The following is a 23,389-nucleotide window of genomic DNA, read 5'->3' as shown; positions in this document are numbered from 1 at the left end:
GAGCTAGTTCCCCTGCCGATTTCCAATAAATGCCCAAGGCTGGGCTGTGCTGAGACCTTATGTCCCCATGTGAGGTCCCCCTCCCCAAAGAGCTGGGCAGCACTAGGGAGATGGGGGGACTCTGGCCTCCCCTCAGGGAGCAAACAGATCAATATTCCAGCGGGTGAGCCTCCCCCTGCCCTGGACCGGAGAGGATCTTGGGTTGGGATGGGTCATGGTGATTTCCTGCCGGTCTTTGTGACGTGCTGCATGTCCCAATTGCAGGGTGAACCTGGGCAGAAGGGGGAGAGAGGAGAAGCTGGCGAGAAAGGCAGGGATGGCAGCCCGGTGAGTACCGCTAGTGGGACCAGAACCACTGGAGCAGCAGCAGGGCTGGGACTGAGGTTCATTGGCAGAGCTCGGGGGGGCGAGGCTGCACTGACAGGCTGGCGTGTGTTGGCAGAGCTGGGGGGGCGAGGCTGGTCTAGCACAGGGGGGGTTAATGTGCATTGGCAGGGCTGGGGGTGGTGTTAAGGCTGGATCAGCCAGGGCTAGAATGAGGTGCTTCAGCAGAGCTGGGGGCTCAGTGCTTCCAAGAGTTTTAACCCCTCGGTGCCTGTTTTTTACTGTCTGTTCCTTGCCTTGTTTGCTTTAGGGCCTCCCAGGAGAAAGAGGCCTTGCTGGGCCGGAAGGGAAACCGGTGAGTAAAGGAAGGAAGCGTCAGCCTGGGAGTGCGGGGTGTGGGAGGGAGCGCATGGAAATGGGGAGGCCGGAGGAGTGTGTGACAGGCTGGCTGGGAGGCTGCTCAGAGAGGAGTGAGTTGGTCACTTGGGGTTTTCTCAGGAGCCAGAGTCCCTGTGTCGGGGGGTTTAGCGGGCGGAGGTTGTCATTCCCAGCTGCAGACACAGGGCGGCTCTCGCGAGACATGCCAGCACCCCAGTACACTGCCAGTTCCCCAGTGCCACAGCTGGGCTCTCTGGAACGTTTGTGGGACAATTCCCTGGGCCGGCAGGGATTCAGGATACTGAGCGGGCATGGCTGAGACCATCACTGGCCCACGTGCAGGTGGGTGAGGTGCCCTTTGCCAGCACAGGGAGACAGGATGTGATTCAGGCAGGGAGGAGAGACTAGGGCTCAGCACATGTCTAAGGGCCCCCAAACCAGCTGCCTTTGTTCTGTTTGTCGTGCTGTATCTTGGTGCTCTCGGTGCCGGGAGGGTTTGGAACAGGTACCCGGTGCTGACTGTGATCGAGCTGGTGGGGGACCCCGGACAGCCCCCAGTTTGTTCTTGGGACACGTCTGCCGGCATTAACCAGCGGGAGACACTAGCTGTGCAGCAAACCCTCCTGCACAAGGTGCCAGCATCGCTGTTCCAGTCCCTTTGCACCCCCATGAGCAGCATTCCCCACTGTGACGTTTTGCTGCCAGCTCACGTGTTGTCATTTTGTGTCCTTCCCTTCCATCCAGGGCCCGCAGGGCTTTAGAGGGCCTCCCGGCCCAGCTGTAAGTAACCCTTCATGGTAGGCCTTGGTTCTGGGCCCTGGCTGAGGTTGGCTTCCCCAGCTCTCTGTCTATCCTGTGCAGCAGCTCTGTCTTGGCATCATATTGTGTAGAAGGCCAGGCCCGAACTGGGGCTGCTTCAGGGGCTGCTGTGGTTTCGCTAATTCTCCGGCTTTGAATTGCCTCTTTGCAGGGTATGCCAGGCTTTCCCGGAATTCTAGGCCGACCGGTAGGTGATTGCCTTCCCCTCTTGTCTTGGGCCCCTTCTGCATGTAGCAAGTACATCCTTCTCCTGCAGAGTCTGGGGCGTTTCTGCTTTCAGGAGCAGTCTGCATTGTAATCTTTTCACAGGGAGGCAGAGATCGGGAATCTGGAGGTTAGAGCAGGGACTGGGATTCCAGAAATATGGGTTCTAGTCCTGGTTCTGACTCACAACTTCGGGCAAGTCACTTACTCTCTCCTGGCCCTCAGTTGCCCCATCTGTAAAATGGGGCTAGTGACTCTGAGGCTCCTCACAGGTGTAAAGAGCTCAGCGATCATTGGATAATGGTGCTAGAGCAAGGCCCAGAATGACGGACTATGTAGCGCACAGCTGGTTAAGAAGTGCCGACAGCAGATAAAGTGAGAGGATTAAAATCCTGTCTGTCTGTGCCTGGCCCTGGTTGTAAATCACCTAAAGCAGGCTGGGTTTGCACTGCTGCCCATATCGTCCCAGACACGGTGTGACATGCACAACAGCGTGTGGAGAGTGTGGGTGCAACCCTGTCGCCCGCTGAGTGCAACTTCCCTCCTTTGGCAGGGCCGTGAGAGGGGGCTATGGTATGGTGGCAGGGACACTTCACATGAGGATAACTCAGTCCAGAGCTCAACCCTTTTTAAAGAATACTGATCCAACCAAAACTCAGTTAAACCCAGAAGTCAGTTGGCCTATCTAGCCTCTGCAATGGCAAGAGGTGATCAGAGCCCCCATCCAGCACTAACAATCTCTCTCCTGTCCTGCAGGGCAACCAGGGAGATCCAGGGCCACCAGGCACAGCTGTAAGTAACACCAGCCTGCTGTACCTTCTGTTGTCTATGGCCGTGTGTGTATCAGAGCCACATCTCGGGTGGCGTGGGGGAATCTGCCAGTGCCTCAACCCCAACATGCATAGTAGAGTCCAGATGGTTCCTGGAGGCTGAAACCTGCTGGCATGAGATGTCAGCCCAGCACAGAGCTTATACTGAGAAAGGGGAACAGAAAATAGAATCCCAGTGACATCCATTGGAGCTGCCAGAGGCACACAAAGCATTTTCTTTCAGTATTCACCTCCCTGCCAACCCTCCCCACGGGGCCTGCAAGAGATGATGTCCTGCAGAGCCGGAGGTACAGCCCTCTGTGGTATTACAGGGCTAGGGAGATGCGGAGCCCTGAGCCCAGGATGTTAAACAGGGCTTTTGTGTGTGTGGCAGATTACAAGGCAGTGAACCAAACAGGAAACACCTCAGTGCTGTTCGTGCTGCGCTCCAGAACCGGCTCAGTTGCACTGCTGAGCTCTAGCTGTACCTGGGATAACCATCTTCTCTTTCCTTACAGGGGCTTGTTGGAGCACCAGGCGCTCAGGGCCCACCTGGAATAAAGGTACATCCCAGACAGCAGCAGCTTCCAACCCGCTGGAGGCTGGAACCTCTGGCCAGAGGAAGCTGGAGTCCTGCTGCCTTTGCTCGGCTTCGGGACTCCAGGAGGCTGAGTTAGCTGGAGGAAGCACTGCAGATCAATGAATCGATACGAAACCCGCAAGCGTGGCTTGTGCATCCACTGGGGAAGGCCTCCAGCTGCCGGGAGCACCAGGTTCCATGCAGAGCTGCATGTGGGCTGAGAGAGGGCCACGCATGAGGCTTGGGTGATAGGCACATCCCTGAGCAAGCCAGAGGGGGTGGAGCTGCAGAGCATGCAGAATGCTGTGCTAGCTGGAGGGCTTTGCTACCCCGCTTAGACCCGGGATTGCAAGGATCTGATTCCAGGTCAAGTACTGCACACCTATGCGTTACACCGTCCCCTGGCCACTGTGGTCACAGTGTGTGTGAGATGCAGGCTGTCCCCTTAAAGGGTTGCCACATGTTTGGAAGGCCTACATGGCGTTGTCCCACATTATGGAAAGAGTGAGGGGGAGGCTTGCAGGAGAGACTGGCTGGAGCCTTTGGGCACTCCATAGCACAAGGGACATGGGGAAGGGGTGACAGCAGGGGAGGCTCCACTTCTCCAGCCAAGTAGGTGAGGGGAGCGTGAGTCACAGTAATGGACCAAATTCACCTTGGGACATGTTCCTGGAGTCAGCGCAGTGAGCCCAGGGCTGAATGTAGGAAAGTAATGGCGAGGACAAAGCCCATGGAAGGGAAAGAGCAGCAGTCCAGGGCTGGGAGACACTGAGTGTGTCTTTGCAGAGAGCACCCTGGGGGGTACCTGCCCCCGTCCGTGGGTGGGCGTCTACCCACTTACCCACATGCCCGTGCACGCTGGCTTGAGGCCTCATGGACACCTGCAGCTGAATCTGGGATTGTTTTACCTGTCCAGTGCGGGTTTGTAACAGACTCTCTTATTGCAGGGAGATGTGGGTGAGCCTGGCTCCGGCATTCGAGTGAGTAGCTCTGCCATGCCCTGCCCTCTGTGCCCCGTCCCCAGTCAGGCTGGCTCTGGCCTGATCTTAGGCACTTCTGGGACCTTACCCAGTGTGTACACACCTGCCCTAAAGGGAGTGCTGGGCCCTTTCCTCAGGGGACAACTGGTGTGTCCTGATTCCGTGTCAGGCCAAGGCCTGGGAGCCTGCAGAGTGACTGCCTGGGGGTTGATGCTGTCAGTGGGAGACCCACTATCCTAGGGAGAGGCTTCCCCTGGTCTCTAACACATGCCTCTTTGTTCCATTGCAGGGCTTGCCTGGGCCCCAGGGAAGCGTCGGCCTCCCAGGCCCCTCAGGCCCCCCTGGCCTTGTGGTAGGTAGTTGGTGTGGTTCTCTCCCATTTGGGTGCCATCAGGGAGCAGAGTTTGAATGGTCTCTGTGCTGCTGCCCAGGGTGGGAGATTTGCAATTCCTCCTTCATTGCCTTTGATTCCTGATTGTGTTTGTTTTCCAACAGGGGCCGCAGGGCACCCAAGGATTGCCAGGACAAGTGGTGAGCATTGCTTGTTCACAGTGCCCGATAACTCCCTTGCTGCCATGGGGGGTATGAATTGCCTTTCCCAACCTGCCTGGCTTTGCGTATGGCCCTTCCAATGTCCTGCCACTGGCATCTCTTCTCTTGGCAACTTTTGCCTTTGTGTACACATCCATTTGGCAGAGCAGGGCCTCCCTTAGCTGAGTGGGCAGGATCCAGGTAGCCCTTCTCCGAGGCCTGGAAGTGGCAGGAGGAGTCCGATAGAGATGCTAGCTGTGGAGTGGATTGTCAGCAGTGCTGTCTACTTCTCTCTCCCTGTGATAATTCCAGCTGTTCCATTCCTGTTTTCTAGGGTGAGACTGGAAAGCCTGGAGTGCCGGGGAGAGATGGAGTGCCAGGGAAGGAGGGAGAACCAGGGCTGCCTGGGAAAATGGTATGTCCCACACAGGCGCTGGCAGGGCATGTGTGTCTGCTACAGTGAGCTCCAGCAGGAAGGGGAATGGCAGCATTCCCCAGATACTTGGGTGACAGAGGAGTTAGAAATGCCACAATCCTGCTGCACTGAGCCTCTCTGCCCTTCCCTCCCATTGTGTGTCTGGCACTGGAGACCATGTGGATCAGGAGTTGTTCTACATCTGTCTGTGCAGCTGGATGCCCCAGTGACTCTAGCCCAGTTTGGATGACACAGGAGGTCTCATCAAACCACAAATTCCAGGGGATGTGGCACCTCTGATCGGCACTGAAAGCTTGGCTTTGAATTCAGCATGGTTTAGATTTTCCATGGCAGCATGGTGTGTGGAAGAGTACGTTAAATTCAACCCCTGGGAGTGTGGTATGGAAGAGAGCTAAGTCAGCAGCCGTGTATGATCTGCCAGGTTACCTCTGTGGTGGCCCCACCTCCTGAGGGAGCTGGTGATGGCAGAGCAGCCAAGGGAGCATGGAGTTGGGGCAGAGCAGCACCCATCATGTCCATCTCAGGCCAAGCCTAACAGCTGTGTTGATTGCATGACAGGGTGTGCCAGGACCCGCAGGCCCTGCCGGACCTAAAGGAGAGCCAGGGGACGCCGGGCTCCCAGGACAGGTGTGTGAGACGTTCTCCTATCTCCCTTGGCTCATTTTCTGAGCCAGCTGTGGTAGGTTACTAGCTCCTTTCAGTGGATTTTCCTTCTGAAGGTGGGAGTAACGCATTCAAAGCCCAGCTCTGCTGGGTGGGGTGGGCTGAGCTGGCCCCTCTCCAGGGCTGTGGAGAGGCCCCCCCCCCAACCCCAACATCCCCTGCTGCCGGAATTCTGAACGCAGGTCCCATATGGGGATGGTGTCGGGACCTTTAATCACTTTATAGCTTACCCGGTGAGGAAATGGTGACAGCAGCCGGGGTTCAGCAGGGCTGGACAGCCCTTCCACACGGGGGTAGGGAGTCTGTATCCCCCTGCCTAAGCCATAGACCAAGCAACGATGCTTATCATTGTGCTGTCTTGCTGTCCTCCTTTGTGTGATTCACTCACTTCCTACCCTGGCCCTTGAAGTGAGAAACTTCCCTCAGTCCCTGATGTCACTCTTTTGTTAAATGTCCATATTTCCCCTTCCCTGTCTCTAGGCGATTGTCGGTCCTCCTGGGATGAAAGGCGAGAAGGTAAGAGGCTTGGGGGTTAGCTCAGGAGAAATCTGCACAGAAAGCTTCAGAGGGGGAGTGTGGGGACTAGGAGCCAGGACTTCTGGGTTCTTTTTCCAACTCTGACCCAGAAATTGCATTACTAATAATGTTGTTAGAGCCCAGTAAAAGCTACAAAGGGAGAGGGTGGGGCTGGAACAGCCTGGAGTGAGTGACCAGCCCTTTGGTGCAGGGCTTTCTCAGTGCCATGCTGCCCATGCGCCATGAGCTGCATCTGCTCTGGCTTGTCCAGTGCCAGTTTCCCGGTGTCTCTTCAGCCACTCCAGCGTCTGAGCAGGAGCACAGGGATCCCAGGCTGCACCAGGAGTGATGGTTTGGGGTGACCAGGATCAGTGGAAGAAGGGAGGCCAGATGTCAGCTCAGGATGGGAAAGGGGTTGGGATGCAGGGAGCACAGGAGGGATGCCTGACGTGCTGAGCCTTTGTGTGTTGCTGTATAGGGCGCCCCCGGAGGGATTGAAGGGAACCTGCTGGGTGAACCGGTAAGTTGGCCTTTCATGTTCCTTCCCACTGTTATATCTCAGACTCTGTGCCCAAAGCCAAACACTAACTCTGCTCTCTACCTGCAGGGTGCCAAGGGCGAGCGAGGCTTACCGGGCCCCAGGGGAGAGAAGGTGAGGAACTTCCTCACACCCCAGTGCAGGGAGGGGCTTCCACTCTTAGCCACCTTCCTGTGATGGCTCATGGTGCCTTTGTGACCTGATCCATTTCAATCCCCATTGGTGAGTCTCACTCTCTTTCTTCCTGCCAGGGGGAGCCTGGAAGACAGGGGGAGCCTGGAGACCCTGGGGAAGATGTAAGTACCACGTAGATGGGGTGTTGGGAATGGCTGGGATCCCCACTGTAGGAATGCTGAGTCCAGGCCCAGTGTTAGAGGCTGGGGGAGGCTCTTCCCCTGCCCACCTGCTCAACCCCCCCTTGGTACTGTTCAGGTTCTTGTCCTGGGCCCAGCACTGGAGTATATGAGCGGTTTTGATTTGTTTCATTGCCCCACCTGAATGGGAAGCCCTGGCCTTTACCATAGTAAACCTCTGAGCATGGGGCAGCTCCAGCGTGTCTGAGATCTGGCTCCAGGGAAAGGCTACCTTGGTGTATTGTAATCTAGTTCTGAAAAATGGTATACAGTGTGTGTGCATGCCCTCAAATGTGTACGTGAGCAGAGCATGGTTTTTCTTCATTGTTTCCTGTGCTTGTATTTTAACAGGGAGCCAGAGGATCCCCTGGAGTCAAAGGGGAAAAGGTAAGTAGCAGCCCCGGAACTTGGGCTCCAGTGTACTGAGCCTAGAACTCACTGGTATGCCCTGTCAGTCCCAGAACGGGATGCGTTTAGCAGTACTTGGTGGCTCAAACACCCATCTGTCACTCGTTACCTTCCGTATGGCATTCGGGTTCATATACCTGAGGTATCTCCCTTGCAGTTTGATTGTCATGTGCTGGTGGCTGAGGAGCAGGGAAGATTGTGGCAGCAGTGAGAAGGGCAGGTCTCTGAGTCAGCACGAGACAGGGAGAGAGCTCTTGGGAGCAGGAGCAGCCGCCAGCTGTGTGTTCAGAATTACTGGGACGAGCTGGCCTGCTCTGCTTGGTGTTTGGCTGGGTGAAAGGCTGATGTAAATGGGCTAATCAGAGCTCTTCTTGCATTGTTTAACAGTGACTGTAGTGTTCATGGCTGTGGAAATGGCTGTCACAGTGTGTGTGTCTCATTCCTGTCCTGGCGGGACCCCCCCAAGGCTGAGAGGGGAGTTTATTCTCCAGGGACCACAAGCTGAACGCACCCTGTTCTGTGACTGACAGGGTGTGCTGGTGAGGTTCTTGTGATGTGGCCACTTTCCCACTAGGGACTGACTGAGGCCTCCCAGTGAACAGCCATAGATTTCAACCGTGCTTAGTCACCAGCTTGGGCATAGCTAACTGGAGGATAATTCTGTCCCATTCCCATCCACTCCTAACTCCTGTATGTCCCTATGTATCCACCCCTCTGCCCCTCCATGGGGCATGACTTACCATTTCTATTCCATCTGCACCATTCAGGGTTCAGTTGGCATTGGCCTGCAGGGACCCCCTGGACAAGATGGGCCTCAAGGTTTGAAGGTAACATCTCCTAAGACTTTGTTAGCACAGAGAATCTCTCCTTAGTCATACGGGGAGTCTGGGAATCAGAACTCCTGGGTTCTCTTCCTGCTTCTGCTTCTGGCTTGCTGAGTGACTTGGGCCAAGCCTCTTCCCTGGCTCTGTGCCTGTCTCCCTTTTTGTATAATGGGGTTAATGACACTTGCCCTCTGTTGTTAAACACCTGCTTGGAAGGTGCATATTATTATTGTTATCAACTTAAAACATGGAGTGAAACGCCACATGCTGGCCTTGGCACTGCTCCCTGCTCAGCGTTGCTGTCTCCTGCTGTGTGTGACCTGTCCAGCCCACAGACTCGCAGCCAAGCCAGGAAATACTGTGAATACTGTGAACACGAGCAAGACACCCATAATCTCCCCCTTCATGGGAAATTGATTATTTGGTAGATTCTCCAGGCCCTTTGAGTGAGTCACAGGACAGCTCTAGATGGGGAGGTGGCAGGACCCACTCTAGAAGCAGGACAGGAAGGGCTGGATCCCCCCACTCCCCCCGCCTACCTTGCCCCTCACAGCTTCAGGGCTGAGAGACACGGGTGCTTACAGAGCTCATTTGGCATCAGCACCACGGGTGCTGGACAGCTCCTCCTGGAGACCCTGAAGAGCTGGGACACTCTACTCCTGGTTCCAAACCAATCCCCCAGCAGAGATCTTCAGCGCCCAGTTACCAATGAAAATTACCTGCCTCTCCCTCCGCTATGCACACCCAGGGAAAGCCAGCTACCCCAGTGTAACCGCAGAGCGGGCAAGTGCTGGGATCAGTATGTCTCCACTCCAACGCCAGCCATCCTCCATATACAGGCCTGACCCCCTCACTTTTGTGCTGCCTACCTGTATAGGCCTGAGATCCTTTTCCCTGCTTCTGCCCACCCTCAGCATGTGGGTGTTTGGCTGAGCCCACCTCCATTTCATTCCTTCCCCCCAGGGCTGAGTGCTCTGCCCTGCTAGAGTACTGCATTTCCCTCCAGACTGAAATTGAAGTCCCCTGAGGAGCGTGGGCCCCATCCCACTGCTCCTTTCTCATCAGTCTGGCATCGGGGGAGTCCTTCCCCAGCAGCAGGCTCAGCAGCACTTCTCTCTCCCCTCCAGGGCGACACTGGCTTACCTGGCCCACCAGGATCCCCGGGCTTGCCAGGCATTGCAGGGACCCCCGGCCAGCCAGGTCTGAGGGCAGAAAATGGACAGCCAGGCCCACCAGGACCTCCAGGAGAGAGGGTAAGAGGTGCAGTTACCATCCGGCCCTGAGCTCTGGCCCATCTCACCCCTGCTAAAGCACAGCCACTTGGACCACTCGCCCCAACAGCACATACTGCTCAGCACCAAGGGCCAGTGCAGCAGCATGACTGTCCAGCTGCCTCAGCTTCTTCCCTGGGCCTGGCCCTGGAGGTTCATGCAGGGGAGCCAGATTACAAAGGGAGGCCACTGGATGAGTCCATGAGATGTTCCAGAGCCCTGAGGCTTCCTGTCCTGGACTCCTTGGTGCCGGCAGGCAGGCCTCCTGCTGCCGGAGTGCAAGGGGTCGATGAAAGAAGCAAGGGAAAAGCCCATGTAGGACCATCCTGGCTACCCCCAACAGACTTTTCCCTGCAGCGCTTTCTCCGACCCAGTGTGAAGTATGCTCCAGCAAAGCAGCTTCCATCAGCTCCCTCCTGCGACGTGCAGAGAGTCTGCAGCACCCCCCTTGAAGGATTAAATGTCCTTTCTCCACTCACTCCTCCCTGCACTGAACTGGGCTCTCTTTCCTGGCAGGACCTCGGAGTTTACCCTGAGCTGCACAGTTCCCCTCCCACGAGAGCACTTGCAGTTGCCTGGTGCCCTGAGTGTGAGCTCTGCCATGGGGGGCTCGGTGAAGAGAGATGCCCCAGGGCCCTGGGGCTTGACCTCTGCCATGGAGAGGCCTTAACTGTGCTCCCTTTACAGCCAAGGCCACTCCTGGGCCGTCGCTAGCTGTGAAGTGGGGCCTCATCATGGCTAAGGCCTCTCTTGACTGATGTATTTTTCTTGCTAGGGTTTGATTGGCTTCCCTGGAAGAGATGGTACCTCTGGATCACCAGGGCCCCCAGGGCCCCCAGGGCCAGCGGTGAGTGTTGGGCACCTGGGGCCTAGAGTGCTGGGTGTGTAGCCAGGAGGAGGAAGATGGTTTCCAGGAGGTGCAGCTATTGCTCCCCCTAACTAAGCCTCTGCCTGTGTCTTTCTGAAGGTGCCCTGCACAGCCTCGGGGAGGGAGAACTGGGCAGGGTGCTGGAAAGAGCCTGCTGCCCTGACAGAGCAGCAGGCAAGAGAAGTCAAACTGCCAAGCTCTCCGGGGAGCAAATGAATAGTGTAGGAGGTGACAGGCAGCTGCCCTGGGCCAGGAGAGAGGCCACTGAAACCCAAGCCAATGCCACTTTGCACAGCTGCAAAGGGAGGGATTTAAAAGGTCAAGTGCCCAAAAGCAGGCAGGCTGGGTGTCTAATTCACCTGGGCCACTGCCACAGTGTGGGCACGATGTCAGCTTACGCATATAGCTGTGACTCTTGCTCATCACTTGCACACACAGTCCCAAGGATTGTGTGAGATCTTCCAGCCCTCACCTCCAAGCATGGGGTTCACCTTTGGGTGACAGAAAAATCTCTTGCTTATCCCAGTGCAGACGCCCTTAGGGGTCTCCCTGTGGACTGGAGCCAGAGCAGCTTTGCATCCAGATTCAGAGCTGGGTGAGAGGCTTACATGAGTATCATTGAACTATTCCCTTGAGTGGGTTGGGGTTGGGGAGGGATGGCTGGACAGATGACTATCTGCATTTCTTCAACTAAAACTCCCTCCATCTGCTTGTTCTCTTGTGTTAACCTCCTGTTCCACTAGTGCTACCCAGGGCCAGACAAATGAAAGGGAAGTGAGGTGAGTCGTACAAGTGACATGGCCAAGGTCTGACCCCTCTCCTTGGTGTAATTGTGGTTGGCACCTAGACCAGGGCAGCACTGATCTCTGTATCCTGTGATATAGCAAGCCCGCGGGGATTGCTTCAGAGGCCCCCAGGCTGGGCCTGGTCCACTGATCTGTCTCTCTTGTTTCAGGGGGCACAAGGCATCCCAGGACTGAAGGGTGACAAGGTAGGCTCTGCTTTAACCCTTACTGCGCCAGCCTCCTGTGGCTCCTGGAGTGCGGGAGAAGGGCATGTATTCTCCAAGGGCCACAGCTAGAGTGTTCTTTTTCTTGCTTGGTGGATGTTCCCTATTGCCTTCAAATAACACCTGTCCCCCTTTGGGGGATGGGTCTCTGGAGGAATCCAGACTTTTCTCCCCCAGTGCGGCTTCTGGGCTTGTGATGTTGATAGACGGAGGTACAGGGACATCTCAGAGCTACCTACAGGGGGAGTCCTTGGGGCCAAGTGTATCTCTGACCCATTTGCAAAGGCCGTTCTTCTCTCTTCCTCTGGCCTCTGGTGCAGTCGCTTTTCTCTGAAGAAGCCTGTTGTAGGGTGTGACTGTGGTGCCAGGCCCCATCGGTTGATCCTGGGGCTGGCAATGCTGTTACAGTACAGGTACCAAGGAGCAAATGAGCTCCTGTCCTGTTGCATGACCTGACTTCCCAGTTTGAGGGCATGGGCAAGCAGAGCCGGATCCCCTTCAAGCAGCCAACAGACAGCAGCATCCCTAGGGGTGCAGGGATGAGGATCCTGACCCGCACATGGAAACCTCTGAGCACCAAGGGAGCAGCGAGGAGAGGCCATGGCTTTCCGGCTTCGCCACATGTCTGGTTGTCAAGACATGCAATCTCATGTATGTGCAGGGTAGAGTGGCCAATTTTGTTTGGATGTATTCCTGGAGGTTTCATCACATGGCATAATCTTTAATTAAAGATTCATCTTTAATTCCTGGAGACTCCCGGCCAATCCTGGAGGGTTGGCAACCCTAGTGCAGGGCAGTGTCCCATGGACCATAATGCTGAAGATTCCCAGAGCTGGGACAAAGTGAGCAGGCAGAGGGCGTGGAAAGGGGCAGCCAGTGGCTGGATCCAGCAGGGCCCGGGTAGTGCCTGACTTGGCCTTTTGGGCAAGGTGTGCAGGATTGCTGCTTACCTCGGCTCATTCAGAGAATGCTCTTGTTAGCTACAGCATCACTAATGCTCTGTCTCTCTGCCCTGTAGGGGAACGTGGGGGCTGGACAGCCGGGCCCTAGAGGTGAGCGAGGAGACCCAGGGCCACGGGTACGTATCTCCCTTATAGCCTCCCCCAGCTGTGAGTGCAGACCACGCTAACCCACCCCTCTCCCCAGCACTGCTGTGTGTGAGGGGACAAGCGCATCGATCCCATGGGGCCAGAAAGACTTTCCAGCCTGCGGTACAGCAGTGGGGAGCACGGCCTGTGCTCCCCTGCAGCACTGGGGACTCTACCAGGCCTTGTGTCTTTGGGATACTGACACGGCTCTTCATGGGCCAGGGGTATGTGGAGCAGTCTTGGAGGTTAGAGATGGAGAAGACACTTTTGAGCCCATCTCCCTGAGGAGAGCGCCCCCTTGGCGCACACCCTGGCTGGGGCTGCGGAAAGCCCACAAATGGGTACCCTGGAGGCATCCTGTGCCCAGGACCCTCCCCAAGGCCGAGGTCACTGCTCTGGGGCTTTGCCTCTCACCCCCCTCACCATGGATCAGGATAGCAGGCTATGGAATTGACCCGCTGTGCCCTCAGGGCCCAGCTCTCCCATTCCCGGCCCTGTGCTCTGTCTCACTGTGCTCTTTTCCTCCTCGGCAGGGTGAAGACGGGCGCCCAGGGCTGGAGGGAGATCGTGGGCCTGCGGTAAATACCTTCCTCCTCCCTTTGCCTTGCTCTTTAACCAGGGGCTGGGATTGGCTCCCGCTCGCCAGTGATTCCCCTTCTCTTTTCCCTTTAGGGGCCTCCCGGAAACCGAGGGGAGCGAGGTGACAAAGTAAGCAACCTACTGGTGGGGAGCGGTGGGGCCGGGGGAGGGGAGTCTTCTCCCACCTCCCCCTCCGTCAGGCTGCTATTGAAGTACAAGCACCTGCCCATGGGGTACAATCCCACGCTGATGGGATGGGGTCAGGCAGGGTATTGCCCAGAGCTGCCCCTGGATTTCACCCCCCAGCCTGCTTGGGCTGCTGCCTGACCAGGGGCTGTCTCCTCTCCAGGGGAGCTCATGGCCTGTTCTCCCTCTTGCTCTCATTTCTCCCAGTTCCTAGTTCTAATAAAGTCAGGTATGAACCCGTTTCTCTCTGATCCTGAGCCCTCCACTCATGCCTCTCAGGACCCCATGAACTTCCCTAGGTTTGGGGTCCCCAAGGCCCCAGGTTTGGGGCTCCTTCCAACCACTCTCCTCCCCTCTGAGGGTCTGGGTTCTGGCTGGTCTCCCTGATGCTCTGAGGGAGGCCCTCGGGTTTGGTAGTGGCCTGACAGTCGTGAGACCCACATGTCCCTGTGCGAGGCATGTTTCTCACCAACGCTCTCTTCCCTTCTAGGGAGACATTGGAGCTATGGGGCCCAAAGGAGACAAGGTGAGTTCCCCATTTACATGCTGCTAGGGGCTCATTGGCTGACCTCTAGCCCCAACTGCCACACCAGAAAGGCCCACTTGCCTTCAGACCTGGGACTGTCTGAGCCAGTCCCCAGAGGAAGGTGAAAAAGTAATTCTGTGCTGGCAAAGCTGCAGCGCACAGAGCTTTTCCATCTGCCGCCTGCACACCAGGTGCTCCTGCCCAAATGCTGCCACAGCAGGTCCACCTACGTGAACCCTTCCAGTGCTAGTGGCCAGCTTTGGCTTTGCCCTGACTGGACAGTCCTTAGCCCTGGGGCTGCTCCCGTAACCCTGGGTTTCTCACTGCTGGGCTGTGTAGGTCCTTGGTCTCCGGCGGCGTGGGAAGCCGTCTGCCATGCACCACAGTGGTGCATGTAGGGTGTGAGCTGGACTCTTGACTGGCTTGAGGGCAGCAGCTGATGGCCCTTGGGCACATGAGCCTGTTTAAACCCATGGGATTGCAAACTGCAGCATGGGTCAGTGGGTCTGTGGTTTATTTTGACCTCTCATTGGCTGCCGTGTGGTTTGTTTGTTTTTCCCCATGTGCAGGGTGATACTGTCATTGTGGAGGGGCCGGCTGGAGTCCGGGGGAACAAGGGGGAGCCGGTAAGAGCCCTACCCCATAGAGCAGAGGTTTTCAAACTGTGGGGTGCACCCCCTAGGGGGGTGTGGAGGAACGTTTTGGGGGGGTGAGCAGCGACGCCAGGCGGCTTGGGCCAGCCCTGCACAGTGGGGCTCAAGCCAGCCCCACACCATCTCCACCCCCTGACGCACCTCAGCGAGCCACCCAGCCTACAGGTCAGTGTCAACATCCACCGCGGCTGCGCTGATTTCTGTTCCCAGCAGCCTCTGTGCCCAGCGCTGGCTCTACCCCCAGAGACCATCACATGAGCCTTCCCCCACCCTGAAAACCCTCGTGGGGAGGGGCATGCATTGGGACTATTTTTGTCTGGGTTGGCGGGGTGCAACCAAAAATTATAACTCCAAGTGCGGGTTGGCTCAGAAAGTTTGAAAACCACTGAAGGGGCCCATTGCCCAGGGCCCAGAGTGGGCTGTTCCCAGGATGCTTTGAGATTCATCAGCCTGGAGGTATTTCCTGCTATTGAACCTGTAGCTGCTAGGTCCGTCCCTTCGCATCCCCCTGCCATGATCCTCTCTTGCCTTGGGGTTCAGTCCGCACTGCACGTGACCTGCCCCTGCCTTGGGGTTCACACCCCAGATCTCAGCAGACACTTCCCCTGTGTACCTCCTCCCCCAAGTCTCCATGTCGCTTTAGCCAGACAGACCAGACTCCACCCCAGGAATCTCCCCTCCAGTCCCAATGTGTGCCTTGCTGTTCTCTGAATCCCACCTATGGGTCATCCTCCCTGTGCTGTCAGGGGCTGACTCCCTGCACCCTCCGCTCTTTTCCCTGCCCAGGGAGACCGTGGCCTGAAGGGGATGGAAGGGGAGAAAGGTGACAAGGGTGACCCGGGCCTCCCAGGAGAGAAGGTACGTGAGCGAGCAGCTGGAGGACAGGCAGGTATGGGAGCATGCCTGTCTGAAAGCTGTCCCAGAGGCTTGGGAGAAGCCACAGAGAGCACTGAAGGCTTGGCAGGACTGAGAGCAGGTGCTGTGATGACTGGGCACTGTGGAGCACAGCTGGCCCCAGGAGCTAGGAGCTGGATGCTTTGTGCCCTTTGCTTGCTGTGAGCGCAGCCATTGAGAGAGAAGGGGCTTTGGGCTGGCGGCAGTGGGAGCTGCAGGCCCTGGTTATGGAATGGAGACTGGCAAGGAGGAGAACGAGAGAGGGGCGTGTCACTGGAGACTACAGGGGAACGGGCCGAGATGTGACGGAACAGGCTTGGTCCCAACCTGCATTATACTCTGCTGATGGCTCAGGGGCACCCTGTACTGGCCAGCGCCAGCTCCCCGATCCCACTGGCAGTGGTGGGGTGCTCAGCAGAGAGTGGCCTCTGGACACCTGCTTTCCTGGAGGTGCATCAGTCTGACCAGGAGGGGAGTTGGCTAGTGAGTCACTGTGGTGGGGGAAGCAAATCAGGGACATTTTATTTCTCTCATTTGGGGACCTTTTTTTAGAACCTAATATAATTTCAAAAGCTGGTTCTGTCACTCCAGCTGCCTGCTGTGAGCAGGGGGAGTTTTCCTCAGGCTGTGCACTGATGTGTGCTTTCACCCGCAGGGAGGAAGAGGCGAGCAAGGGGAGAAGGGCTCTACAGGCTTCCCAGGAGCACGCGGCCCTGGGGGCCAGAAGGTAAGAATAGCCACAGGTGTGCACAGCCCTGCATGTGCCACTTGTGCGCAGATGTAGGTGTGCCGGCAAGTGCGTGTGCACACAGGCCTGCCAGAACATCTGCTGTCCCCATCCTGGCATGTACACGTGGGCGTCACTCAGGCACTCAGCCCCTCCGTCCCTGACCTGGTGTGTTTGCCTTTCCAGGGTGAAGTTGGCGAATCGGGAGACCCCGGAGAGTCGGTGAGGAACTGTCCTTTGCTGCTGTTTCTTGCCCATTGTCCAAGAGCAAAGCCCGAGAGTCACTCTGTGTTTTCCTCTTTCTCCAGGGCCTGCCAGGAAAGGATGGAATCCCAGGAACAAGAGGGGAGAAAGGGGACATAGGGCCACTGGGAATGCGAGGCCCTAAGGTGGGCATTTCCTGTGTCTGTCTGTCCTCCTGTGACCCTGAGAGAGCCTGCCTGCCTGGGCCAAACGTAGCCCTAGGGCAGACCAGAGGGACACTGAGCCCACTCATGGCAGTGTCTTGGGACCAAGCACCTTGGGGAGAGAGGAACCCCCCGTGTGCATTCAGGATCAATGTCAGGGAACCCCCAGGCCACCTAATTGGCCCTGGGAATGGGCTCGGATGCAGTGGGGTCTTTCCAAGGGGGCAGCGTAGCCTCCCAAGAATGGGTTCAGTGGCATCAGCTGCAAGACATTGATGGCCTTGATAGCCTGAATTTCTCCCCCCGATACCTGACACCCAGCATAGACCCTGTCTGCAAAACCAGCCCACTGCCCCAGGGGTTAGTGTCGAAGCGGGTCATGGAGCGGTGTTGTGACGTCTCTCTTCACTGCAGGGGGATCGGGGACCGAAAGGCGCCTGTGGCCAGGATGGAGATAAGGGGGAGAAGGTGAGTGTTCACGGGTCTGCACAGGTGACTCCCCTTCTCCAGCCAGACAGCAGAGGTGGGGAGGCTTGGTTCCAGAGGCGGCAGAGCCACCACGCTAATGGAAGGTGGGACGACAGTGCGTTGGGACTTGCCAGTGGAGCCGCCCAAGAGCCCTGTGCTCCCTGCGGAGCTGAATGGATCCCTGGGGAAATGACTGATGCTTAAGGGCTTCCAAGGGAATAAAGGCTGCCCTGGGGGCCAAGAGGCTTATGGGAAGTGGTGACAGTTCAATCCCCATCTGGTAGAACCCAGTGGAGCTAATTCTGGGCCCAGTCTCAGCCCCAGGGCAGCCTGGTCGTGTCACTTGGCTGAGGGGCTGGGGTGCTATGGAACTGAGCTCTGTTAGACCAGCACTGGCCCTCTGAGCCACCAGCGGGGGTCTGTGTAGCCGACGAGGGAGGGGTCTTTGAGAAGCCCCAAGTATCAGCCCTGCCCTGCAGCACTGGAGGGCCCCCGGGATGCTGTGGAGGCTACTGAGGAGATTGAGGAAGGCGGGGGGACCCTCAACCCCACCCCTTTGGAGCCCTGGGGTTGTACGGTGCAGCAACCCCCAACTGGAACTGAACCCCAGGAGGGGCGAGTCCATGGGCGGGCGGAGCTGTGTGGCATCGCCCAGAGCACTGCTCAGTGGACTGGCTTCCTTTGGAGTAGAGGAGGGCCAGGAAGCCACGGGCTAGATATAACTCCCTCAGTAAAGCAGTCTGTGCTCTAGACATGAGCCCAGTATGGAGGGGCTAGGGCACTGTCCAGTCTGGTTCTCCATTACACTGCTGTCTCCCACTGACCTGTGTCTCCTTCTGTCTGCTCTAGGGGGATCCAGGGATTCCAGGCCGAATGGGACTTCCAGGAAGGAAGGGCGAGCTGGTAAGTGCACCCAGCTGGCTCCAAGGGCAATGTGATGCGAGCACATCTGGACTGGCCAGAATGAACATCTGGTTTGTTTTCCTAGGGAGAGCTGGGCATGCCTGGAACCCCAGGAATCCCCGGGAAAGAAGGTCTCATGGGACCCAAGGTAGGGATTAAAGAGCAATAATGTTTGGGGTGGTGGAGTGAGGCCTGTGGATGAGGGGCTGCTGTGGGGCTTGCTGATCACTCTCTTCAGATCATGGCCTTCCTTGGCCAGAGCTGCCTCACTGACTGTTGATTAATAGCACGCCACAGCACGTGCCCATGTTATGTGCAGACAGTGGGATTTCTCCAGTGCTGCTAATAGAGGCTCCAAAGCGGCCAGAGGCTCTGCATTAAGATGACCCTGCAGCCCTTTCCAGTGCACTCAGTGAGCATTGGGAAGTAATTAGATGCTGGGACATAATGTTTCTAACCTAACTGCTGTTAGACTCTGTACAAACCTGACATTTGGGGCCCAAGATCACCTGACAATGGCACCTCTACCCAGTTGTGGGTTAGCCACTGGGCCCATGGGGCCTGATCCCAGGGACCCCAGCCAACTGGGGGGCCCTGGAAAATGAGCAACCCTGTGCCCCAACCCGCTTCGCCCATCCAGCGCTCCTGCGGAGTGGGGCAAGCCTCCGTGCCCTGACAGCACTCCCTAGCTGGGGCGCCAGGCAGGTGGAGCGGGGTAAGCCCCTGAGCCCTGACCCCACTCCCCGGCTGGAGCATCAGGCTGGCAGAGTGGGGCAAGCCCCTGGGCCCCGACCCTGCTCCCCAGGGCAGTGTCCCAGAAATGGTGCCCTGCTCTGGCCCCACAAAACTGTAATCCGCCAGTGTCCCTACCCCAAATCTCGCTAGAAAAAACACCTTGTTCTTTGCCTTCCCAGGGTGACAGGGGATTTGATGGTCAGCAGGGAGCCAAAGGAGACCAGGGAGAGAAAGGAGACCGGGTGAGTTGTGCTTTACTAAGGGCCAAACTCAGTGCCCTTGAAGCTTGTGTTGGTGGGATCAGGGCTTATACCTAAATGCTTAGGAGTTTGGAAACTTCCCCACAGGAGCCCTCTGCTGCTGCGGCAAACCCCAGCATGATGGCAAAGCTCTGGTGCCCCGACTTGCTAATTGCTGGACAGTTTTCAGACGCTGACCATCAGTAGCTCGTTGCCTGTTAACTAGAGCTGGACACTGACGTGTCCAGTAGGGTGTAAGGATATGCCTGGCCAGCTGGGGAACCGTGATTCTCTAACCAAGACACGGGTCTCAGCACTGACTTGAAACTCCTCAACATCCTCCCTTCCAGAGGATTCTGGCATGGCAGAACCGGTGCTTCAGGCTGTAGCAAAAGTGGGAGTGGAGCAAGGTCAGTTCACTGTTAGAACTCCCAGCTGGTGAGAGCAGTCACAGGCCTGATGGAGAATAGCTGCAATTCTCCCACTGACAACTGGCACCGTCTGGTGCCTCCCCACAGATCCATGGCTGTCCTGCAGCTTGGGGGGCGGGGGTGATGGGGGTGGGGGTAGAGCATCTATGCTGTATGGCCATCCCCAAGGGTTCAAAAATCAGGCGTCAAGCCGTAAAAAAATTCCAAGATTGGCTGAAAAACTGGCTTTTTTTTAAATGACTAAATGTTGGGTTCTTTACCTTCTGGTTTGGGGGGCCTTAAGGACGCACTCAGGACACCTTCTTCAGCTTCTCTCTGCAACCAGGAGGGCGAGGCCCTCACTCTTTTTAAAAAGCAAGTTGAAATTCTCACGTAATCACAGAATGTCAGGAGCTGGGGTTCTAAGAAAACCCTCAGATATGCTGGGTCTTGTGATGACGTTGTGAGTGTTGGCCACACTTCTCTGTCAATAGACGACGCCTATCTCAAAGGGTATAGAGCAGGTCAGTGCTGCGGGAGATTGACTCGGCGTGGGCCAAGGTGCCAGTCTGTCACACTCCCAGTTTGTACTGCCCAGTGTGGGTCATGCCCTTCCTAACCCCTGCCTCTTTTCTCAGGGTGCTCGAGGCATTATTGGCTCCCCAGGCCCTAGGGGCAATGATGGAGCACCTGGCCCACCCGGCCCACCAGGTAGCGTTGGCCCTAAGGGCCCTGAGGGGATTCAAGGGCAGAAGGTAAGAACCTCTTCCCCACTCTGCATGGCCATTTCCCTACAGCTTCTACCCACCCCTCCAGACCAGGACAGTGTTGCCCTTGAATGGCCAGCAGGTGGCGAGCTCCTGTCCCCGGAACTCCACAAGGAAACCAAAACTGGATGACAAACCCCAGTGCACTCCCAGCCCTGGCAGCAAAGGCACCAGTGTCTGAGAGGGAGCAACCACCCCTTTTCCGTGCAGTATTCAGGAACAAGAGACCACATGAAGGGCGAGAGTGAGCTTGCAGGGGTCCCTTGGCAGGCACAGGATGGAGGAAGCAGTTCCCCTTCCCCTCCCGTCTGTTTCAGTTCTGCCTGGTCATATCCCCATCCCAGGGCAGTGAGCAGGTCCCGGATCTGCCTGCAGTTAGCAGGCAGCAAGGAGGTGGTAGTTAGACTCTGTTCAAGCAGGATCAGCTCCATCCACCTTCTGAATTGATGAACGGTGCCGCGCGAGTGATGTGCAGAGGCTGTTAGAGTGACAGGCAGTGTTACTCACTGGTTAGACGGCAGTGTTACTCACTGGTTAGAGCAGGGAGCTGGGAGTCAGACTCCTGAGGTCTATTCCCAGCTCTGTCACTGGCTCACGCGTTGACTCAGGTCAGTCTCGTAACCTCTCTCTGTATCTCTGGGATGATTTCCTTGCCTCCCAGGGCCGGTGGGGTTCATTAATGAATGCTAGCAGCATGCCTCCGACCCTGAGATGGAAGTGCCCCGTGGGGGTGCAGTGTGTTCATTCTGGCTGTATTCTGGAGCACTGCTATTTCATGACCTCCCATTCACCCACAAGATCAGCTTCAGGGCTGCCCTGAACCCAGCCCGAGGTCACCATGCGTGATGTCTCTCCCCAGAGCTGCATCTTTGATCAGGCTGGATTGCTCCCCTAGGGGACAGTTCTCACCTACAAGGGCACGGGGACCAGCCTTTGAGGGCTTCTCACTGGGGATAGGGAGATGAAAGCAGAAGAGTCTAATGTTTTGGAAGCGGCTGAGAAATCTCTCTCGAAATAAGTGAGACTGTCATGTGTACCAGCTCGTTTAGAGCCGCGTCTAGGGAACAGCCCCATTCCCTGCAAGAGGGAGCTCTGGGGCGTGTGGGGGATGGTAGTTACTGCCCTTCTCTGGATGGCCCAATCCTAGAACTCCCCTTGCCGGCCAGTGTCTCAGTGTGTATTTTCCTGCTGCAGGGTGAAAGAGGCCCCCCAGGGGAGTCGACTGTAGGGACCCGAGGTGTCCCTGGGATTCCAGGAGAGAGAGGAGATCAGGTGTGTAAGCATGTTTCTGACCCATTGGATGTGCATTGCCTGGCTGAATGCTTGGCTCTGCCTGGATGTATTCGCTGTACCTTGAACCCCGCCCCCGTCAGGTGAAGAGGAGAGCTTCCTAGGGGGTTGACAGGGTTCTGCAGAGGGTGGGTGTCTCCTGGCTCAGGGAGTTGCTGACCATGTAGCACGCCTCTTGATTTCCCATTTGGCTTGTTTTCAGGGGAATCCAGGACTCGAAGGCTCGAGAGGAGAGAAGGGGGACCCTGGCATGACGGTGAGAAGAGAGCTCCCTGAGGTCTTGGAGCAAAGCCCTGACCCACAATGACAACACATCCGTGCTACTGTGCAGTCAGTCAGAGAAGTGGGATACTTCCCTCTCCCAGGGGCTGGGACTGGCCCTTGAGTTCTGCCTTCCTGCATGGCAGGCTTGAGGCCTTTTTCCCCTTTACGGTTTCCCTCCAGGTCTGGCTCAAATGTTGGATTGTTGGAGTGGGGGGAGACTGCTCTTTTCCCTGTGATCCCCAAAGCAGCTGAGACAGGCTCATGATGGGCTGGGGGGGGCCGGAAGGCATCTCTTCCCTCTCTTCATTCCCTTGGTTTTCTCTGCAGGAACAAGAGATCCGTGCATTTGTCAGGCAGGAAATGAGTCAGCACTGCGGTAAGTGAGGCTTCACCTTCCACTTGGGGCTGACTGACTTCTCAGCAGCACCCCGGCTCTGATCTCTTATCACTACCAGGGCTCCTTGGGCAGAAACTGGTAAATAAAATTGTCTCCTTCACTGTCTCCTACTCTGCCCTCTGTCCCTTTGTTCCTTCCTCTCTCCTTCTTTTGGTTAAGTTGCATGTACCATGACTCCCACATCTGGAGGTGTTCAGAGTACAATGTGCAAGCCCCGTGCAAGTGTTAGGGGCCTATCAATCTAGTATGTCCCTTTCCTGATACCTGGTGGTGGGGCAGGTCTGTGCCAAGTGCCAGGATGCTAGAGAAGGCTTTCCCCATGGATTAACCTCCTCTTTTCTCTCTTTCTCTCCACACAGCTTGCGGCGGGCAGTTCTCCTCTTCTGAACCACGTGAGCACTGATTTCTTGTAACCCCTTTGGGATTAAAGGATGCACAGTTTGCAGTGCTGAGCAGCAGCCCTGTCATTGACGAGCAGGTCCATTCTCCCAGATATGTAGCAGGTTTCACGAACGGGTCATGGCCCGTCCTGGAAGGTCACATGCAGCTAGCTCAGCCCTGTAGCACCAGCCACGTTGGCAGATTGCCAACAGAAGAGGCAGCCCTGTGGAGATGCTGGTTTGGCATTGAGCCCTAGGAGATTTGGCGAGAGTGGCTGGGTTGGTAGGGGAGCTGTCCTTGAGGGTGACTGACTAGGCCAGGAGCAGGAGATAATGGAAACTGGGGTAGCAAGGGCAGAAGAGGTGATGAGTGACATGCTGCAGTTTGAAACATTCCTCAGCAAGGTCTCACGTCTGGCAGCACTCGGGGTGTCAGTGAGTGCGGTGGGGATTCTGAGGGGGTAGCACCAGGGAGCGAATCTCTATAGGCAAGGAGGACTCAGTAGACTCCAAGCCTAGAACTGCCAATAGGGCAGTTTCAAAGCCAAACTTCAGAGGCCGGACAGGAATGCGTGGCCAAGCATCTGATGGCAAAAGGAGAGTGCTGCACTGGGCGTCCCCAACCAACCTGAGACAGCATCTGACATGCTACGCCAAGATTAGCAAACAGAGAGTCACAGCAGCCATCCCTTCTCTGGACCCAGGGTCTAATGCGGCTCTCCCCGACTCACTTTGAACAGACTGCCAGTGGGCAGAGTAACTTATGGGTAGTCGTGCCTGGAGAAGCCAATACTTGTGATACCAAGGCACCAAATACATGGTAACAAGCCTGTAAAAGAACAATTATTGTGCAAGCCAGGACTGAGGAATCACTATAGCAAATACACTAGAGCAGGGGTCGGCAACGTATGGCACACGTGCCATTAAAAATCCAATTCGGCCTGGCCCTGCCTGGCCCGCTCTTC

At 56.7% G+C, this 23,389-nt stretch overlaps 1 protein-coding gene across 9 annotated transcripts in view; it reads left to right on the top strand.

Moving 5' to 3' along the window:
- Window positions 1-23,389, top strand: part of COL7A1 (collagen type VII alpha 1 chain) — a 133,504-nt gene that overhangs the window by 85,724 nt on the left and 24,391 nt on the right. For all 9 annotated transcript variants that reach the window (XR_012159789.1, XR_012159788.1, XM_073351408.1 and 6 more), the window contains 37 exons: window positions 265-327; window positions 635-679; window positions 1,673-1,708; window positions 2,482-2,517; window positions 3,053-3,097; window positions 4,062-4,094; window positions 4,384-4,446; window positions 4,590-4,625; window positions 4,960-5,040; window positions 5,620-5,688; window positions 6,205-6,240; window positions 6,719-6,760; window positions 6,848-6,892; window positions 7,030-7,074; window positions 7,483-7,518; window positions 8,307-8,366; window positions 9,491-9,616; window positions 10,410-10,481; window positions 11,458-11,493; window positions 12,530-12,589; window positions 13,133-13,177; window positions 13,272-13,307; window positions 13,855-13,890; window positions 14,460-14,516; window positions 15,330-15,401; window positions 16,093-16,164; window positions 16,351-16,386; window positions 16,473-16,553; window positions 16,986-17,039; window positions 17,889-17,942; window positions 18,028-18,090; window positions 18,857-18,919; window positions 19,965-20,081; window positions 21,288-21,365; window positions 21,586-21,639; window positions 21,975-22,023; window positions 22,404-22,436. Coding sequence is in view for 7 of the 9 variants with exons in the window: in XM_073351408.1 (XP_073207509.1) it covers window positions 265-327; window positions 635-679; window positions 1,673-1,708; window positions 2,482-2,517; window positions 3,053-3,097; window positions 4,062-4,094; window positions 4,384-4,446; window positions 4,590-4,625; window positions 4,960-5,040; window positions 5,620-5,688; window positions 6,205-6,240; window positions 6,719-6,760; window positions 6,848-6,892; window positions 7,030-7,074; window positions 7,483-7,518; window positions 8,307-8,366; window positions 9,491-9,616; window positions 10,410-10,481; window positions 11,458-11,493; window positions 12,530-12,589; window positions 13,133-13,177; window positions 13,272-13,307; window positions 13,855-13,890; window positions 14,460-14,516; window positions 15,330-15,401; window positions 16,093-16,164; window positions 16,351-16,386; window positions 16,473-16,553; window positions 16,986-17,039; window positions 17,889-17,942; window positions 18,028-18,090; window positions 18,857-18,919; window positions 19,965-20,081; window positions 21,288-21,365; window positions 21,586-21,639; window positions 21,975-22,023; window positions 22,404-22,436 (2,065 nt within the window). In the remaining 2 variants the exon portion in view is untranslated. The remainder of the gene's footprint in view (window positions 1-264; window positions 328-634; window positions 680-1,672; window positions 1,709-2,481; window positions 2,518-3,052; window positions 3,098-4,061; window positions 4,095-4,383; window positions 4,447-4,589; window positions 4,626-4,959; window positions 5,041-5,619; window positions 5,689-6,204; window positions 6,241-6,718; window positions 6,761-6,847; window positions 6,893-7,029; window positions 7,075-7,482; window positions 7,519-8,306; window positions 8,367-9,490; window positions 9,617-10,409; window positions 10,482-11,457; window positions 11,494-12,529; window positions 12,590-13,132; window positions 13,178-13,271; window positions 13,308-13,854; window positions 13,891-14,459; window positions 14,517-15,329; window positions 15,402-16,092; window positions 16,165-16,350; window positions 16,387-16,472; window positions 16,554-16,985; window positions 17,040-17,888; window positions 17,943-18,027; window positions 18,091-18,856; window positions 18,920-19,964; window positions 20,082-21,287; window positions 21,366-21,585; window positions 21,640-21,974; window positions 22,024-22,403; window positions 22,437-23,389) is intronic.

Source organism: Lepidochelys kempii, chromosome 7, assembly GCF_965140265.1.
Source record: "Lepidochelys kempii isolate rLepKem1 chromosome 7, rLepKem1.hap2, whole genome shotgun sequence".
NCBI classification, from domain to species: Eukaryota; Metazoa; Chordata; order Testudines; family Cheloniidae; genus Lepidochelys; species Lepidochelys kempii.
The sequence above is the reverse complement of the archived record's forward strand: the minus strand, read 5'-3'. Positions and strand labels throughout refer to the sequence as shown.